Below are 21,280 nucleotides of genomic sequence, written 5' to 3' on the forward strand. Positions count from 1 at the left end.
AATATACCAAAATATGAGTTAATGTGCACTTGGAAAGGGCTTCTTTTTTTTAATCGACAAAAACTCCACATGATTAAAATATTCTGAAAAGGCCCAGCCTGAATAACAAATCTCTAAAAGCAGCACAGCTCATCGCCAAGTTTCTTCTATCTATATCTTAATTGCCAGTTCCCTTGTTACTTTCCCACCTAAACCTTAAATCACTCCACTGCAGCTCTTTGTTGCCGCCCTAATTTCCACTCTGAGGCGGCATTCTTCGCTCCCCTCCCATCTCTCCTCTCTCCACAGAGTTGATCTGAAGGAGGAAAATCCACATAATTGCCCCCAAAACACAGTTCTAATCCTTCAGTTCCGCCATACAGGGGATAGCGGTCAGGCTTGCAGCTAATCCGCACCGTGTTAACGGACGTCTCAGCCGGGCCCAGGTGGAGAAAGAGAACAGCACCGTGCAGATGCAAAGACACACAGAGCTTGCACAGGGCAATGTCAGCCTGCTAACATGTGAAAGCATTTGCAGTACAACAACATACAGCAGGCTGCCAGCGCCAGCGCTAACACTACTGATGGCACGTGCATACGCTGATTTAAATCATATCCCAGGAGGGCCCAATCACAGCGCCTTTCAGGAGCCATTTCTGTGGGCGGAGCTTATAAGTACGGCAGTATTGAAACGTAAATTAAACTAGAGGCTTTGGGACTACGTGGCACGTTTACATTATGCACATACATGTATTCACAAGCATCTTCAGAGCGTGCCGTGCATCATTTAAAAACACTCAAACTCAGAAAGGCAACAAAACACTTTAAGTCTTACCTGTGTCCGTTGAGTGAAGCGTGATGTAAAGGTGTGTATCCTGAGCTGTCTGTGCAGTTGACATTCAGGCCTTTCCACATGCTGGAGAGGAAAGGAGAGACACATCAGAATGAATACAAACACTCGTGAGAAGTACACACCGGCTCCCTTGCTCATCACCTGTCAGCGCTCAAGTGTCTGTTGTTTTCTCCACACGCTGCTTGACGCTCTGTCTGAGTGCTGTTGACAGGATTGTTGGCGTGTTGCTTTTGAGATATTGTCACAAAACCTGACGCTGGCGAGAACATTTTAATCCCGTCGATTTGTACGAGTTTGTTTTCTTTGTTATCTGTTTGCACCTGTTTGGTTTAATGGTGCCTTCATGTGGTGTCGGATACCTGCTCAAAGACGGAGCAACAACTTGGGAAAGAAATTGGTGCCAAACTTGTTGACTTCATGTGATAACCATCATCACATGGAGGGTTTTTGTTATCGTTAGAACAGTTTTTATTCATTCACGTATTGCACATCGACTCTGACGTCAAATTCGAGCACCTAATTGTTTCCCGACTTCAGAAGGTGTTCGTTTGCATTTTACAACTCGGACACTCGTTTTTCCAATGTGTCCGAAACCATATGAACGCACCGGAAGACACACCACATCCAACCAATGAGAAGCCATTCCTAATGTAGCTACCAAGTGTGGGCTCGGTAAGGGACTTTTGTTGTGTCTTTTTGAGAACATGTAGTTTGGGCAGATTGTTCTCTTTGCAGCTTTTTCTGTGGTCTTTGTTAAGCAGAAACAACACAATTCAAAATCCCAGCAGCAAATAAACACCTGCTTTGAAGTTTGAAGTAACACATTCATTATGTGTGCTGTTTTATGTGGAAGAAACAGCTCAAACCTGTGTAAAATTACGTTTAGAGCTCTTTTCAGAAGATTAGGTTGGTCTTTCTTTGTTTGTTTCTTTGGTTATGTCCTCACACAAAAGAATGTTACTTTAATCTGTTTGGGTCCCGAGGCGAGGAGTGTAATTTCTCATTTGGGGATTCCAAACCAGAAGCATTCAAACCTTATTTCATCATGTTGGTAAAGAAAGAGAGAGAGAGTAGGTTACAACAGGCTGAGCATGCGAAGGCAAACACACGAAACCCCAATCCCATCAGGATAACCAGTACGCACATTTACATACTCAATAAACACAAACTAGAACAAATGGAGGTTAGGCTTTTCCCATGGTTATAATTATATGACCTCTCTGTTTCTCATGAACTCCTTCGAAAGCGTCAGAGAGAAGTACTAATTAGGTAAATTCCTGCCTTAAGTCGAGCTGACGTGTTGATGATTTCTAACAGCTACTTAAATGTTTTTTTGTTCTAGTTTTTTTGTTGTTTTTTTTAGAAAGTCATCATGAGCATATACAGCAGGTTTTGATATGAACAGCCTTAAAATGCTATCTGTTTTATTAAGTCTCTTTTGACAATTTTGGGGAAAAGGCATCCTGGGAAATGAAGTCTTTAAGGCGAATACTTTGTTATTTTTACTTCTGTTTATTTTAAGTCAAAACTGCAGAAAAATCAGGATCCATCCAAAGGATGACCTGTAGGCCTGAAGAAGAGCCTCTGGACCAAACGTTGCCCTGTTTAAAATAAAGTTCCTCATCGGGAGCTGGACAGTTTTTCTGCAGTTTATAATTAGTTTGTTCTTCCCCTGTATCGAGTGCATTTTGCTTGAAAGTCTGTCCACTAGTTTTTTTTTTCTCTTAGAGCGAAATAAAGACTTTTTATTGACAGATATTTTCCCTGAAGGTGAACTTTCCCTCTTTGAAAGACAGATGCTGAAGCTGCCTGAAAAAACTGTTAGGGATGACTGAGGCAGCAGAACATTCAGTGAGTGTGACAGAAATCCACACAATGATCAAGGTCAGTGCTGTTGCGCAGTGGGCGCGTGCACACCAACACACCCTGAGCTGATTTTCTATCGGTGTACGGTCTGGCTGCACACACAGACACAAACACAAACACACAAATACAACGTACAGAGATCGACAGAACAAGTCTGTTGTGGCAAAGGAAGCATTTTCAGTGTTTAGGTTTATGCTACACGAAATGTTGACCGTGATAAAACGGGATTATGGCCTGCATCAATTCAGTTCCTATAGTTACGTTTTTTATTCAAAGTAAATGAGGTATTATGAAACCACATTATCCATGTACCCACATACTGTGTGTAACATACACATGTCAGAGAGCAGGAGAGCAAAAAACAGAAATAAACAGCACAAGTGTGTTTCTATTGGGTCAGCTGATTTGCTCACACAGCGAGTGTGTCTATGTGTGTGTGTGAATGTGTGTGTTCATATCGATCACACTGCACTGCTGCTGACCCCTTTCAGTGCTGACCTATAGAACCGCTGGGAGTGGTCGTTAAAAGGGGCAGACTGGCAGAAGCTGAGGGGAGAGGCAGACTACAGAAAGCAGCAAATAGAAAAATAATGGAGGAAGAAATAGAGAAAAAAAAAAAACAAGGAGAGAAATGATTGCCACTATACTGTTGAGTCATTTGGGATTGATTTGATTTCAACAAATCTTCACCATAAAGACTCCTTGTGTTCAACAAACTTGTATTTACTGTCTAATAAAGTCAGACTACTTTATGTAAAACAAACTAGAATCAAATTAAAGCAGTTATTTATGCATAAATACAATAAAGTCTGTTAATCTGCTGCACTACATAAAGAAGTATTAGTGCGAATGTATCACTCCTTCCTGACGTTAGGAAAGACTTAAAACATAACTAGATGAGGTTTAACAGCCAAACTTTTACATCTGTGCACGGAGGGAAATGTTGGCGAAATAGAGAGAGGAGTAGATGTGGCAGATAACAGCAAATATATCTCCAGCCTTATACATATATGCATACATGGGGAATGCACGTCTTGTTTAACTTAGCATAAAGTGTAAGAACAGGAGGAAACAGCTGGTCTGGCTCAAAGGTATAGCAAACAAACGTATTTACATTTAACACATTGGTAGGTAAATTGTCATTAAAGGGGAAAGGCTTGCTCTTGTCTTTATGCTAAGCTAAGCTAATAACCGATTAAACCTTATGACTTTAACACACAGACGAGAGAGAGGAATCATCTGCTGTGGTGAAACATTTGTCGTGGAGATATTTTTCAGCAGGTCTACTTGTAAAGTATCAAATGAATTTAGCTTCAGAATTAGTTTTTCTTATTACTGGTTTCTGGATTTCAACTTTAACTACAGCACATCTATCCACTGTAAACAAGCATTACACAGCCACTGTATTATCCAATGAGTATGTTTTCTTTTCACTTGCTGTTTCTAATTCAATCCCTCATTAGTCACATTCAACCGCACGGCTGGAAATTAAGCCAATGTTCCCAACTCTCCCGTAAGCTGTTTTCTATATCCGATAGCTTTTCATTGGTCAAACCCAACCTTGAACACACATCTATATACACCCACACACATATGTATGCACCGGCGCTGCTCGCCTCAAACGACTAATCTGTACACCAATTCATTAAATACTTGCTGTACAAAGAGTCTCTCATGTGAGCAGCTCTTAACACAATCCACTTCTCCCAAACACCCACCAATGCAGCGTATTAATGCACAAACACAGCAGTCACACACCCAGCTGAATAACCTTCCCTGCACAAACAAACATATGAGACCATGTTGTAAGGGCATGTGTAAGCCTTGTCCTCTGTGGTTGTAAGCCTCGATGTGATGGCCGGACCTGAACACGGTGTCGTGTTTTCTTTAGCTGTTACGTATGTGTTTTGGTGACACAAACTGGGTGTCCCCGAGCGGGTGACAAAAACGTTGAGTGAACGAGTAAGAATCTTGTTTTTGCTGTCAATTATTTCTTAAATACTTAAAGCTTTATTCATCTTTAAAAAGGATAGAGTGAAGGAAGATAGTCACAGTGACACAGTTTCTCAGCCTTTGTTTTGGTTTTTATACCCCTCAGCTCTATGGATTGAATCTCTTTAAATGTTTGCTTCAATGCTGCCATGGAAACTTAAGGGAACATTTATTCAACTTTAAAAGCAATTGACCTTGGAAGTGCATCCTGCCAGCTGCTCAATACTCTGTTGATGTTGTTTTTATTTATTTCTAACTCCTGAGAAAAACAACAGAGTGAATAATGCACCGCGATAAACCTCCTATTTGGTGAATGAGCCGACTTCTTTGTAAATGGAGACAACTCTCTGCAATGTTTTAAATTTGGATTGCAGGACAGATTTTATACGCCAGGTGTCAGAGTTACATTTTTCTCCTTTAAACGTACACAATCTAAAAATGAGATGCACATAATAGCAAGAGTCTAATGTCTAGAATGTGTTTAAGAAGTAATACAATGAATTAAAAACACTGATCAGACAGACTCACATGTAAATCGTATAGACTATAGAGTGATGAGAATGTTGTAATTTTCAGATGGGCATTTTGTTTGGAACTCTAAAGGACTTTTTTCCTGTCTGACACAAATGTATCAAAAATCTACCAGATTGCACATTTTCATTTAAGTATACTTCATATTATACTTCATACTATAATAGTTTTCAATTCCAAGACTTGTCCTTTAATATTCCTATAGGGCATCTCTGCATTCAAATTCACTAATGCAAAGATACACTACAGATACTAATTGATGCTATGTCCTCTCCAAAAACATGGACACTGTACCTTTAAGAAAAACCAAAACCACACGTTACACAACAATCAGTGAGTCCTCTGTGATTCACTTCCCAACTGGACACGTTTTCTTGTCACGGCCCTTCATGTTCAACCTCTAAAGTTCCCACACACACACACACAGTCTGCTTGCCATACCTCTTCTTCATTGTTTTCTGTGCTTTCAGAAGCAGCGTCGAAATAGAATTAGTGGGCATCCTGAGATTAGATCATGAAGAAGAGGCGCTGCTTCAGGAATGCAGAGTCTTGCTGAATTAGTCAAATATGCAGACGGCGTTCTAACTAATTAACCTCAGGAGCTGCAGTGAAGGGAAGCTGCGGGGGGAAAAGCTGTCTAAGCTGTTGTGTATGCAGGTCTCAGTGAAACTCCAGCTGCAGTAACATACACTTCTATTAAAGTTTGATGTAGGTCTGTTGTTCGTTGACATAACCTCTATCTCAGCATTATATAATGTGTTATTAATTTTGCATCTCAGGATTCTAAGTCAAGCCTCTCTCTCCCTCTTCCAGCTCTGACTTTTCTACCTTGCTGAGGAAAAAACACTTTTTTTTTTTATGTAAGTGCTAAAAGGTTAAAGAGGTCAAACACAGTGGAAGGTTTCCCAGCAGGCAGTGCGAGGCTGCCCTCTGTTTGAACCTCTCTTCAATTACGCTATGACGGGTCCTCCCCGTCTTTACATCACTTTACTGCTGCGTAACCCACTGACTCACTGCCCTCTGACTGATCTTATATAGGATTGCGGAAAAAGAGCGGTTGGATTTGTTGGCTTCCAAAAGTCCAAGCGTCTCTTGGATGATAGAAAAGTTTCCTTTGGAGTGAACACTTTGATTTAAAATGGAGCTAGAACAGAGTATTGATACGTCAATATGTATATGTTGTATTAAAGTGTAATTATTGAAGCAAACATCTCATTTGTGTTTCCAAATGAAAGCCTTCATTTGATGCCTCTCAGCATGGATATTACAGTCGGTATCGCTCTGCAGCAAAGTTCAGGCTACATCAAAGCGGAGAATTGTCTTCAAAGGGAAAAGAACGAAGGAGTTGGGAAAACCTTTGTAGTCCTGGATTCTCGTTTGAAGGGATTTTTGTGTGTGTGTGTGTGTGTGTGTGTGTGTGTGTGTGTGTTGAGAGAGATGTGAAGTCGAATGAATCCAAACACAGCCTGTTGAACTTCACTCCACTTTATAAAAATTAAAGTTACAGGCTTTTCCTTCATAAACTCGACAACAGCAACAACTTCACGGGAGATCAAAAATGGGAACCAACATGAGGTGAGCAATGTTTGCTGTCAGCGCTGATAGGAAGTGGACTCTCTTCATATCCTGTTTTGAGCGAGAGGCAGAAGAGATACCCGAGGACAAAGAGTTCTGTTGAATAAGCACACTCACCGTTACAGGCTATAGGACAATGGAAACACACACACACACACCCACGCACGCACGCAAACACACACATTCATTTTTCTTCAGAACTAACCTTTGATGTTTAGACCCGACTTACAGAGACAGTCAATCTCCCATGATGCTTTAGGGCATGAATATTCTGCTTTACACACCAATGTCTACAGCAGGTGTGCAGGATTGGATAAGGTTTATGTGAAATGTGTGTTTCTGTGCGTTTCTGTGTAACAGGTGAGATCAGTTCAACCATAGTGAGACATTCATAGTGCAAAGTATGTATAAGCTCTCCAAAGACCAATTAAGAGGGAACCAGCCTCCTTCTCTCTGTCCTTTTTATTATTCTTTTATACAACTACAGTCTATAACCTGAAAATAAATGTGTTTTTACATTTATGAATGAAGAGTTCACTAACTTGCAGAGGATATTTATATGTATTTTGTATTTGATCAGGGAATTAACTCCTGAGGTCAAGATCTCTTCCACATGGGTGACCTGGCCTAGAGGGCTGCAGCGCACGTCATGAACGTGAGACTAACATACAGAAAACTGCTTATTTATGAGCAGCAACAGGATGTTTGTGCTATAAAAATGCCGGTGAACAACACTTTACAATTGGACCCTTAATGTAAGAACATTCTGCCTGCCTGCTTGTTTTACATTTTAGTTGCTTGTCCAAAGAATAAACGTGTTATAATTCATGCAGAAACTTTACACCCCAACCTGATAACACACCACCGGTGTCACTTCCCTAATTCAAACCAAATTCCTGTTAAGTTCTTAGGTTCTGTATAACAGATGGGTGGGTGACAGAAGTGATGCTACATCCATGTTTTATACAGGTGGACTCTATACGGTAGAAACACACAGTACATCAGCATTATAGAACAAACACATTATACAGGCTGGGGATTTCCCATCATAACCACGGACCCCCAACACCACAGAAATCCCATTTTCACTTCATATTCCCACGACATCGTGAAATAAATCCAAGTTCACACCTACACAACTCAACAGGCAATTGAGCATTGCTTTCGAAGGAGACGTGTTTCCCTTTTCCAGCCCTCCATCTCACCTCATTTCAGATCTGTCACTCCCGCTGCTTCAATTCAACACCAATTACACTGATGGTTAAATCCACAGCACAGTATAGCTGATGCAAGGGGAGAAGTATAAAGCTAGATAACTGAGCACATAAAACACAGAAATGCAAATCTACTTGCTGAAGTGTTACTCTGTGATCTCTGCCTCCTCATCTGTGTTTGGGAAATTCCCTCATTTGCTGAACTGATTCTTGTTAAATTGGCTCATATGTTTTTGCATATTTCGCACAACAGCAGCTCGCCTCAACAAACCACCTCGTTAACAATATTCTTCATTTGAAAATGCTGCGGTATCCCTCCAGCACTGGACAGCATCCAACTTACAAATCAGCACTACATATAGCCAAAGACTTCTTAAAAAACATACAAACACTTAAAAGAAACATCCCAGTAAAATACCTGCCTGAGGTGGATGATCATCAGAGAAAAAAAGCTTTAGACAAGTATTGTATCAATTGAACAGGAGAGCCTAAAGAGGGTGCTGCTAGCTTTGTTCTTTCTCTCTTATCCATGCTTTTATTATTTACACTTACATGAAAAATAGTTCAAACCGTATTTTTTAAACATGCCAAACAGAAAAGCTTATCTAATTTACAGAATGTTAATCGAAGTTTGTAAGTTAAAAAATAAAACGTTTAAGCAGTTATTAATCTGTCAAATTTCCCCAAACTGTTATTTGTAGTCTCTGTGCTAAGCTATGAGAGCCAGCTGCTAGCCTTAGAGTACGTGATTCTAGGCCTGGCTGACAATAATTACCTCAATATAAATATAACAAACAAAAAGTTTGAAAGATTTAAAAATTGTAATTACTCCACTCAAACACAGTGGAAAGTTCGAGGAGCTCGTGAGCCTTAAACACTAGTTGCCACCGCAGAGATGCTTTCAGACATTTAGAGCAGAATGGAAACACAAACCCATGTTTGTAGTCTGTGTGCTAAGTCATATTAGCCACCTGTTAGTTAGTGTTCTAAAAAAATAGATATGTAATGGAAATTTACCCCAGGGAACAAAGATGTTGTTCAAATTTGTAGCATTTGTTGATCTTTTTCCTTGTTTGTAATATGTGTTCCTCGCTAAGTTAGCCAGCTGCTCGACTTAGCATCAGAGTCCAAGGATTACGATCCATCGTTTCATTTACTCTCAGCAAATGACTGAAAGGGGGATTTTTAATAAAAGCCTTAAACTTTTAAGCATCGGTATACTTTCTGTAAAGTCAGCTCAGATATCCACACTGTCACTATGAATATTCACTGTTTAATGAGATTTGAAAATTGCTGCTCTAAGCATGGCTCGCACTTGCAAGATGATAAAACGCTTGTTGTGGTGGAGAAACTGTGGAGAAAATGAAGCACTGAATCTTTAATATGCAGAGATTCAGCTCCCTGTGTAAACACTTAAACACAAACACAGGCCGCATCGGAACAAATATGCAGACTGCGTGTGAATGAATATACAAAACGCCCACTCAGTCAGTGACAAACGCCCCCATAGGATCAAACATCAACTGATACTTCGAGCAGGTCAGGAGGCCACCTCACCCATCACAGGAAGTAATTTATCTTGGGGTCAAATTGACCTTTAGTGCACGACAGAACACGGAGGGGGCAGTTTAAACACACACACACACACACACACACACACACACACACACACACACGGAACGACTGACCCCTCTCTTTTATCTGCACTCACCAATAATTAAAACAAGACATAAATAATCAATAGCTGCACTACTCCCTGCTGGGATCTATTGATCGTTTGGTTATCCCGAGGGTTAGCGCCACGTCTGGAGAGGAAGAGCCTCAGGAAACACATACAGGGTCAGACAGTGACATCATTTTTAGCAAACGTCATTATGTGTTGCTGTAAATATATCTTCGAAGAAGATTTGACATGGGGTTTTTCTACAGGCCTGTGTTCCGAGTAGAAAATGATTATCGACATGCAGGTCTGGATGTTAAACTGGGTTATTTTGAACATCTCAGCTCCTTGTTGGATCTGTATTCAGGTCAGTGTGATAACGCTGAAGTGGCTGCGGTAATGAATGAGCTGGTTATCCCAGGACACAGAGGAAGACTAATGCCCCGCATTTGTCTTGCACTCATTTATTATCCCACTGCTTCACATCGGGGAAACAGTGCTCACACTTAACTGTGGTGTTCATTGGCAATTACACACCAATTTTGAACGCTTCAACTAACCAAACTTAGAGAAAAGGAGGAGTACTAACGGACGAAGATAAAGGTCCTCTTGCCTTGTTTCACACACTGTATGGAGATTTGAACTCTGTTACAAGCTGACATGTCATTTGAACAGAGGAAGGAAAAGAGGTGAAAGCAGCCGAGACAATAAATATAATGCGACACAATTCTTATTGTACAGCACGTCAAAAAACAGATGAAGACAACATTACAAAAAGAGACAATTAGAGGAAGAGACAGCCAGATGATAGCAGCGTCTGAAGACAGCTGAATACACTTTCCACTTACGCACTCTGTCAAGTTCCAAGTCTTAAACAATCTGGCGGTTTGTCTCTCAGCCCACCTCCTTAAATAGAGATGGAAACATCCCTCCTCTGTCCTGAAATGACTGCACATGTTCTGCACCAGCCCGTCTGAACACAGACTCCACATCAACGCGGCAGCAGGACAAAGATTTACTGCATTAATCCATCCCAGTGACCTCTCCAGAATGAGTGTTTCTCTTACAGACTCGCTCCCCATACTTTGATAATGATATGAATAGTAGACTAATATAAAGTGACTTTGTTTGGTACTGTGACCCAATCTCACAACAATTAAGGTTTCTTGAAGTGTATCGACAAAATTCAAAGGTGTAGTTTTTGACCGCAAACTTTGCTGGTTGTCTTGGCAACTGTCACAGTAGGTTCCCATCAAGGTGTAGATCATCATTCTGAGGTTACAGAATAAAACTTTGCACACTGTGCATGTTAATCACGCTTTAATTTGCTGAATTCTTCCAACTGTCTGGAGGATAAACACCAGGTTAAACTGCATTAACTGAACATCTTAGAGAAGAGTTGACTGCGCAGAAAGACTTCCACAGCATGTTCGTAAATGACCCTCAAATAACATTCAAATGCTTTTTAAAGTTCCCTTGAAACGTTATCTCCTCATATCATCATTCTAATCTTATCAGCCTGAGCAGCTCTGATGCAGAGCTTTGGAGCCGCTGTCTGTCTGTGAAGCTAACGCTAGCTTAAGCAGCTAGAATGCAAAGATGACAACAGATCAGGTATGTGGAATGACTATTTCAGGCTTGGCAAATGGCACATTTTTTACCATTTATAATATAATTATTGCATTTTTTTAACTACTTTGTACATCACTGATGTATTAGCACTCCAATTGAGATTTTAAAAAATGGTAGTCCAGTATTTTACAGAGAAAAGGTTTCTTGGAAGTCTATCCTGGGAGGACAGAAACCATCATACAGTGTCATGTTGTCTTGTTCTTGTCACTTAAAACCATATAAGTGGTGATTCTGCACAGCATAAGTACTAAAAGAGACAGAAACAAGCAATAGGGTAAACAAGTCTCTTTGAGTGTCAAAGCATTTCAAACTGGTGGATATAACGAGATAGTAAGATGGATGGACAGAGAGAGAAACAGGGATGCAGGAGGACAAAATTCCTCCCTCTCTCTTCAATCAAACTGAGAGAAGCAGAGGTGTAGAAATGGCCGCAGTCTGCTTCGCCGCTGCCTCTATCGATTTACACTGCAGCCATTCCAATCAGTCACAATCGTGAGAGCTACAAACAATCTCAAAGTGCGTGTATGAACTGTGAGTGGGTCTTCCTCGGGCAATTCTCCTCACAGTAAGTAAGTGACAGAAAGTCTTAGATCTCCACTTAACAACAGGCAGCCACAAATCCATCCGGTAGAGCATCGACCGAGCTCCGATCTGTAGCACTAAGGAAGAGGAAATGTCAGCTCTGGATCTCGATCTAAAGGGGATAAGTAATCTATAGAGCTGAAGGGAAAGAACTGATGTATTTATACTTCAAATCGAGTAAGGGGAAGTCTATCCAAGTCCTCTGTGATGGAAGTGAGCAGTCTTCATTGTATAAGTTGAGAATTGGAGGTGTGAGGTGTTAGTTAGACAAAAATGATGAACATACCAATAGCATGGATATCCCAACTAAAATGTCCAGATCGTTTTTTCGGATACACACTCTCAAGTAGGAATACATTCTGTTTTTTATTCTGACGGTCAAACAAGACAAGTCATTTAAAGACTTCACCTTGAGTTATGAGAAAAATAAAAGTTTTTTTTCACAAAGCTATAAAAATGTATACACCCACAACAGCACCGAACTTGTCCATTGGCAGCACAGTTCAAAAGTTGAACCAAGATCGATTCTTGCTGCAACAGGACGAAACTTAAATGCTTAAGGAATCACGTTGGCCTATCAATCACATGCAAGTGCACTTTAAACTACTCTGAAGCTTACCCAAACTGGATTTCCTTATTCGTAATTTCATTGTCTTCCCAGTGCCTGAAGCAACGAAGGTTTTTTTAGCCCCCTTAATAGATATTGAAACACCGCCTGTTGCAAAGTGAGATGTACATTTGCTCACATAGAGAAGGGAGCTTTTGAAGGACAGCCATCTCTCGTTTTATGAGCAGTAATTAACTGGGGACATGTGCAGGGTGCACCCCACCTCTCATCCAATGCCAGATGTACTCGGCTCTAGATGACCCTCTTATGGTAAGAAGAAGATGGATAGATTGGAGGTTAAGTGTATTATTGGAGCAAGAGATGCAATTCTTGCTATTTGTTACTTTCTCAATTCCCTGGGCAGCCTGAGGATTTGAACGAGCAGGTCTCGGCTCAACCAGACTTTTTAATCCTCACTTCCCCTGTCAAAAAAACTCGCTCTGAATAAGTGGCAACAGAAGTGATAGTGAGAAGCTTGAGGTCAGACGTGTGCTTCTACAAACTGTCTCAAATGCTTGCCGTCTTCGTCATAATTCATTTCTGCATCTGAGGTCGATTCCACTTGGCAAATGCATTTTTACGCCAAGCTTATTTTTCTTCCAAATACAGAGCGCAGAGAGCGCAGAGACTTTCCAAGTCAATTCAGGCCAAATATCATCTGGCAACACATCAAGTTAGTTACAGCCACGCCAAGTCGATCTTCATTATCTGGGCTGCCACGAGGAAATTAGCCATGCAGCCGGGATGGAAATCATGATAAAGTGAAATCAAAGAGGGAGTCATTATGATGACAAACAGAGAAGGTGCTGAGAGCAGGGTTTGTTTCGGCTCAGGTCTAAGAGGTGTGTTTAAGGAACAAAGAAACAGCTCAGCCTGGTAGCAAACTAAACATTTATGTTACTGTTCAGTGTCCGCGTCCGAGCTGATAAGAACAAAGCATCCATCCTGCAGCAGTGGTGTGTTTACATGCGTGTCTGTGTGTGTGTGTGTGTGTGTGTGTGTGTGTGTGTGTGTGTGTGTGTGTGTGTGTGTGTGTGTGTGTGTGTGTGTGTGTGTGTGTGTGTACCATTAAGAGATCAGTAGCAGCCATCCTTGTCTATATAAGGACTCATTGAACATCTTAGTTTATTCAAAGAGCTCTCCTTCTTTCTGTCTTTCTCTTTCTGCGTTCTCCAAATTTCTGAACAGTAAAGGGCCCTCTAACTCACAAGAATCTATCAAAGCACTGCGTTATGTCAAAGCGAACACGATGAAGATAAGAAATATTTATTCATAATGTTTCAAACCACACAATCAAGGCTCCTTTCAGAATAAAAGGCCTTGACCACAACATTTAGTTTGTTGAAATTCAGAAAGTTAAATCCAGAAAGAAAAAGTGAAAGACGAATGCCAAACATTGAGAACATTCTGATTAAACATTTCAAATACCAAATGTGAACTATATAAGTTGGGGAAAAAAGCTCACAAACTCTTTAAAAGAACAGAAACATATATTTTTATATTATTTTATAAAACTACTGTACAGTGGGCTTCAGGATTTGAAAGGAAATTATAAAAAAGTGTGACTATTCATTCAGACACAGATATTTGCAAAGTATTTATTTTACATGAAACAGTTTAAAAACCTGTAAAGAAACTGGGAAGGAAACGACCATCTGCCCATCTGTCTATTAACCTGCCATGAAACCATTCTCGGATGAATCAACAGTACCTGCTGATGGGAGGCAGCATTATGCTACTCAAAAGACTATTAGGGTGTTCTACATAATTTTTGTATTTTCACTCGAGAATAGTGAAATGTGTTCATGTGCTGAACAGCTGTGTCTTTCTCTCGTCTCCCCCTCTGAGATTGTATTAGGCCTGTCAGCAGGACCGCCGCATCCCATTCAAAGTGCTCAGGCCGCAGGATCACACATCTGCTGCTGCAGAACCGCAGAGGTAAACACGACTCAAACACACAGAAACACAATCCAACTGCGCCAGGGTCAGAGCAGATTTGTTGGGATATTTGTGAGCATTTGCTCTCACACCAGCATATGCCTGAATGTGAGGAGACAATTATTTCAGGAAAATTTAGATAATTGCAGACATAAACTGATGCCTGAAAGGCAGGCTCCAAATTCTGTCTTGTCATACTTAAACGTTTGATGAACTGCAGGATTAAACATTGCTTCACAGACCAGCAATATCTCTCTAGCATCCTATTTTACTTTGAAAACACACAAAAGCAATGCCACAAAGCTGGAAGAGATTTGAGAGAAAGTTGTTTATGATATAATTTTGTTAAATATTCCAAAAAAAAACTAAGAAAATGTAGACAGTTTTTTTCTATAATCAGTGTTCATTACATAATTTATTCTGAAGTCTATGTCATACTTAAACAACAGTATTTTAGACCAAACATTTATATTTAGCAATAACATCCAAGCAAGTCACAAGTTAAAGTAAATGATGATGATTATGATTATGTTGAGTTCTACATAAGCAAACGTTTTTTTGGTCTGTTGTTTGTGAAAATGTACACGCTCAATATAAACATGTTTGCATTATAGAAGGTATTTACAGTGTAATTCTCTGTTACGGTAACTGGGCAGTTGCTCAGATATAACTGGGCAATGATCCCACCTGTGAGAAAACCAATTCAATTGTTGGGCCCTTTTGCCAAGATGGATTTTTGTTTGACTTTCTCCCAAGAAACATGAAAAATAATCCCTGTTCTGCTGGAAATGCTCAAGAGCAAAGAGCTTTAAAAGGAGTATTAACCTAAGCTATTGCTTTTTATCAGCTTCTGTCAGCAGCTGAGAAATGGCAACAAAAGTTAGCAGCGTCCTTTGATGTGAAAAGGATACTATGACGGGAGCTCAAAAAACAAATATCGTCCGCTAGCTACAAACACTAAACTCTTACAACTTGCTTTAGCTTCAAAAACTATTACAGCGTACAACTGTACATTTTCCTGTTAGCTTATGAAGCAATAATAGTTTGATATCTTAAAAAATACGAGAACAGTTCAATTCAGGATGTTTCTAGTCAACTGCTAGTTAACTAGTTAGCTCAGAAAATAAGATAACTCAATAGTTAGCTTGAAAAATATGCCAACTAGCTAAAAATACAGCCTCTAACATTAGCAGGTTTATGGTATTGAGTATGAAATTGATGATGATGATGAAGATATAATGCTAAGCTATGTGTCCTGGCTTTAGCCTCGTATTTAATAGTCAGATTTGGGAGTGGTATTGATCTTGTGTTGCAACTCTTGGCAATCAAGTCGAGAGTTATCCAATCCTATTTCCTTTGAATAATTAAAAAGGAAGGGCTGCATGTTTAAACTGAATTTCAGTCAGTAATTGAAACTCTAAAAGACTAAAGTTATCACAGCACATAAATCTATAAAATGCTGAGTCATGCTGACTTACATTCACTGTAAATATCAGGCAGCATTTGTATTTTGTTGTGCAAAGACTCCAGTTGGCTGTTCGAGTGGATATTGTTTCTGGTGCACTAATCTATTTTTGTCGGAGTGCAAAATAGCACAGCAGAAATTATTGATCAGAAGTACTTCACATATGCTGCTGATTCCAATAATGAGGTGAAACGAAACTTTGATGATCCCAGAGGGGGGAACTCCGGGGGTTTATAATTGATTAGTCAGTGCATAGCTACATCTATAGGTCAGAGGGTCATCAACATATGTTCTCTTGTAATATAATGTACAAAAGTGTGAAATGAGGGCCACAGCCCAACTGTCAGGAATAGTTTGACGTTTAAAAAAAAAAAAATCCACAGTAAGATGAAAAGATGTGTACCAGTCCCACACAGTACATACAAAGAACGAGGTGGGAGGTTTTTCATCTCACCAAGTGGGGGGTAAGTGTATTCCTTGTTTGTTGTAAACTGTAATAAGAATATATCCTTAAAGGTCAAACAACTTTTCCCTCACATTGGAAACAAAAGAAGAACAAAAGGTGGCTAAGGCTCAAGCAATGCTTGGAGAAACCACAGAAATCCAACAAGAGAAACAAGCACAGAGCAGCTACATGTGTTTCTTGTCTGGGAACAAATTACAGAGATTCATTTTTTTGTTTCTGCCACTATGATGAGTCATTTGTGTCTGTTTCTACAATCCCTTTACAGAAGAGCAACATTTTTCAGGTGTAAGACGAATCCACGGCTCCCTCTAGGCCACGACCGATGCACTTTATGCCCATCCGTCTCTCTGGCAACTTCCCTGATTGCGACAGCTCATTACTCGCACCTTATTTCCATGCAAATACCTTTGTGTCCTGCGGCTACTGAAAGCAGCTTTCACTATCTGTCTGCCTCCGACTCAAAGTCACTTTCTCACCCTCGCCATCTGTCTCTAACTTTAAACAAAATTATACATTCCCTTTCACAAGTTTAGATCTTTCTCCTTCCTCTTCTTGCCAATCACAGACACAGTAAAACACACACACACACACACACACACACACACATGCACACTGCCAAATTGTGTTCACACACAGCTGCATGCAATTACCCACCACATGAACGTATTTAAAACATGAGACTCTCTGGGCCATGCTATTTATCAGATCGATCAAAATAGCTCTTACATGAATGTCTATAGCCTACCAAGAGTGTGAGTGTGTGTGTGTGTGTGTGTGTGTGTGTGTGTGTGTATTTGTGTGTCCACAGCTTAATAGCTAACTTGTGACTTTTTTCTTCTTGTCTTCCACATCAATCTCAGTCCTCTCCTCCGTCTGTCCTTGGTTTTGGGGGTTTATTTGTTTCATATTTTTTGCAGCAGCACACTAAAGTTGACAAATGAAGTACAAACAGGAGTTAATGAACACCAGAGTAAAATTACAGGACGCTAACATGCTGGGATTAGCAGGAATGCTAATTTGCAAAGAATCTTGGACAACATCAGCTTTTAACTTTTTGGAATGATGGATGACTTTTTGGCAACTTTTTATCAGCCATAAAAGAACATCCAGCCAAGACTTCCTTGTCAGTGTACTACATTGTTAGCAGTTCAATTGGCAACTCGAGAAGCGACCATGAGTTCAGAAGCGAACAAAAGCGAAGCAAAGTTTATAGATCTGAAATGTTTGAAGATGAGTCTCTGTGTCACTGTAAATATGTAGTAACACTAGTTTAATTCAGCAGCATGAACCCGAAAAAGAAAAACTGATTTTCTTGTGATTTTTAAAGAATGAATGAGTCTTAAATTTGGCAATTCAATGGCTTGATTCTTGAATGGCTGTCAGATCAAACGTTTCTGATGCATTACAGGAAGTGAGGAAATCGAAACACTGATTGGTTTTCATGACACAGCGTCAGCAAATCCATGCAAATATCTCTTTATAGAGATGATTAAAAAGTCCTTAGATCATGCCCAATGGGAGCAGGGATGTCATTATAGGAATTGTGTTGCCTTCATTTGCTCTCCATTTTTCAGGAAACCAAAGTTGAATAAAATGATGACTCATTTTAAATTTAATTATGCTGTGCTTTCTTGGTAAAAGTTCGTAAAAGAAGGAATATGAAACCATTTGAAATCCCACAGGTAGGAGTCAATGGGAGAATGGGAGCAGATCATTTAATCACGATGGTTAGTGCATGAGACGCAATTCATTTACCTCAATTACTGAGACCATGAATAAGTATCCAGGGGCTTACTGGTTTCAAGTGATCTTCTCTGTAGCCAATGAGCTGTTAGCAAGATATCCATCCAAACCAATTCACACAATAACCAGGTTTCACTGCTGCACTTTCTGACACATGTACATGTGTTTCTTCCTCTTATTGGAACAGAAAGATCCCTCCTCTATGTCCTTGAAATCACAAGCAAACACATGGCGTAAGATACATCTGTGAGTGTCACCGCACCTCAGGCCATTCCCCCAGTGTAAAGAACACATGAGCCTCACACACTCAGCGAGCCGACACTATTGTAGACTAAATTGCTATAAGAGAGGTTCAGCCATGTTTCTGTAGGCCATAGATCAAAATCATCATTCCAATGTGTTGGTTGTCAGATCAGTGCTATTCCGCATTCATCACAACCTGTCTGACTTCAACTGGTGCAAAGAAAATACTTCATATCACATATGAATGGACACATGCTTGTGTTCATTCCTTGGCTATCTGTAAGTAGAACATGGGCTTCAAGAATGTTTGTATTAGGGCTGTGAGATTTATTGTTTCACCATTGCATTTGCAATGTGTGCACATGCAATCGTCACACTGCAGGACTTGTCAGTCAAGGGACCCCTTAAGTTGTTTTAATGCAAACCAAACTAATCAGAGGACTGACCACTGTGCATGCATTCTGTGTCTCCTGCATGTAAAATTGCAAATGCTACATGCTACGATGCAACCGTCACAGAAGTCACCAGCGTGACACTCAAGGCCGACAGTGAATCCCAGATTTAAAATGAGCCTTTTCTCACTATTAGCAGCACCTCGTCCGGATGCTCTTCGACCAAACACACGGACCCGTTAACAGAGCGGACGTTCCACTGATTGTGCTACACCTGAAGCACTCTTTGTTAAGTATTTTGTCACAAGCAGCCTGAGATGGCGAGCTTCTGTTCAATCGGAAGCTACAATCACAGGATCAACTCGCGTAGACTTCACGTATCTTTGAGCATCGTTAGAAACGGCTGCTGACGCATGAGCAACACCACAAGTAGAAAATGAAGTGAAGATCACTTTGTACAAAAATACAGGCAAAACAAATTCTTCTGTTCTGGCTTGTGATAGGGATAATACTAACACAGTTCTGAAGAGGGAAAAAAAAAAAGTGTTTATCTCTGAGAAATCCTATGAATGGATGTCGATCTTTTCACAATAAAAAGGGAAAAACTACAGTGAGCCACAGGTGTGCTGTGGGAGAGACCTATTTTGCGAGTGAATACCTCTCATAGGCAGTGTTATTACTCTTGAGTTGCGCTTTGCAGAGCTTCAACACACCTCGCAAGTACACACGGGATGGACACAAACAGCTCTGCTCGGATTCACACCGAGATGCTTGTGATCCCACAGCTTGCCCTCCCAGGCCTCACTGAGACTGTGCATGGCCATTTAAAGAGAAAAACAAGGTCACAGCCAAGTCATAATCATCACTTCTTAGTCTCCAGTCCTGAAAGACACGCGCACACACACACACACACACACACACACACACACACACACACACGGCTATCCCTGCTCCATCATTACAGATGCTCTCACTAAAAGGGACCGAGACGCCTCTGAAAAGAAAAAAAAAAAGGTGCAGACAAACAAGGGCCGTTTCCAGACCAACACATAAATCCAAGGCCACGTTGAGGCAGTGTGAGCGCGCCGTGTCATTATATATGTAACGGGCCTGCAGTTTTTTTACACTTACTATAAATAGCTGACTATAAAAGCTGGTGTGGCTGCAGGGAAATCATTCCTGCAAAATTCTGATCACCAAGAGCCTGTAAAAGGGAAGGTTTAAAATGGATCATTAAGCAGACAACAAGTCTGTGTGCTTACCAAAATGTGCCGAAAGCCGGAGCAAGCAAAAACTCACATTATGCATCTCGTGTGTATGTGTGTGCGTGTCTGTGTGTGTGCAGACCGTTATGTAAGAAAGAAGTGAAGACAAAGGAAGGGAAAGCAACCAGAGTCATATTACTCCATGAATTAAGCCATTATCAGTCCCTCCCTACTTCAGTAAATCCCGGTAAGAGGAGCGGCAGACGAGGCCTAAAAAGGTATTTATGAAGCACTCTGAATCAAAGAGAGACGGCTGTTAGTGTGTTAAATGTGCTCCTGTGGTTCAGAGACGCTCTGAAGGAGATCACAGAGCGACCACAAACACTGTGAAGTCAACCATGTGTGTAGAGAAAAAAAAAAACCCAGGAAACGTTTCACTCACTTGCAGGAATTCAACGCAAAAAAAAAAACTTTTTTTTTTTTGGGCCAATTTTCTGCATCCCTCAGTCGTTCTCTCATCTCTTCTCGCAGAAATAAGCACAGACTCGACCGTTACGTGGGAAATGCCCACTTGGCGGCACTTTGAGGAGAGTCGATGACAGACGGAGGGCAGCGTGGGAAACTCCCATGCTCACACTCGTCGTCTGAAGTGATGTGCATTCACAGTAACTGCAATGATAGGAGATAGGAGCTCACTGACCACGCAGCTGTATGAGGACACACTTTTCAGTCACTTCCTCTGTTGGTATTTGCATGCTTATATCTGATGGTAAACTTCTCATCTGACTTCAAACCCCAATGCTTAAACTTCCTGCTCATTTGCTTATCACTTGTGAAACCTGTGAGATGTCTGTTTGATCAGTGTGTGTTATATTCTGACTTCGAGTGAGTAAAATGTGAGAACATGAGTGTCTCTCTTTAATTCTGAAAAAGTTTCAATGACAGGACCCACTCCTCAATGTTTATCAGATACCCGTGACTTTTGATATCGGATGCATGTTTGAGTTCAGAAAATACACAAAGAAGTTGAGTTTGAAACAGGACTTTGTCGCAATGGATTCTGTGTTATTTAAACCTGTTAATCAAAAGAGTCTGTTTTTGGAAGAATTTAACAGTTTCACTGGCATTTCAGCGTAAAAAGTATGAGCAAGAGGACAAAAAATAAGATATCAAACTAAAACAGGAGTTGGATCACAGGAAAAGCTGAAAGCCACTTCGGAAATGCGGTTGAGGTTTTAAAACTCAAAGTGGCCTTCGTTTTGGAGGAAGCAAAACACGTTGGTGAACAGCTTAAACCAAACTCCTACCATGGAAACGTGGTTCATATGGTGTGTGCG

The 21,280-nt window shown here is 40.5% G+C and overlaps 1 protein-coding gene across 3 annotated transcripts in view; it reads right to left on the reverse strand.

Annotated features, from left to right (window-relative positions):
- The window catches only part of anks1b (ankyrin repeat and sterile alpha motif domain containing 1B), a 183,902-nt gene that overhangs the window by 132,435 nt on the left and 30,187 nt on the right, over positions 1-21,280 (reverse strand). For all 3 annotated transcript variants that reach the window (XM_079335793.1, XM_079335792.1, XM_079335795.1), the window contains one exon: positions 815-895. In XM_079335793.1, coding sequence (XP_079191919.1) covers positions 815-895 — 81 coding nt within the window. The remainder of the gene's footprint in view (positions 1-814; positions 896-21,280) is intronic.

The sequence above is a fragment of the Symphodus melops genome (genome assembly GCF_947650265.1).
Source record: "Symphodus melops genome assembly, chromosome: 22".
In the NCBI taxonomy this organism is placed as follows: Eukaryota; Metazoa; Chordata; class Actinopteri; order Labriformes; family Labridae; genus Symphodus; species Symphodus melops.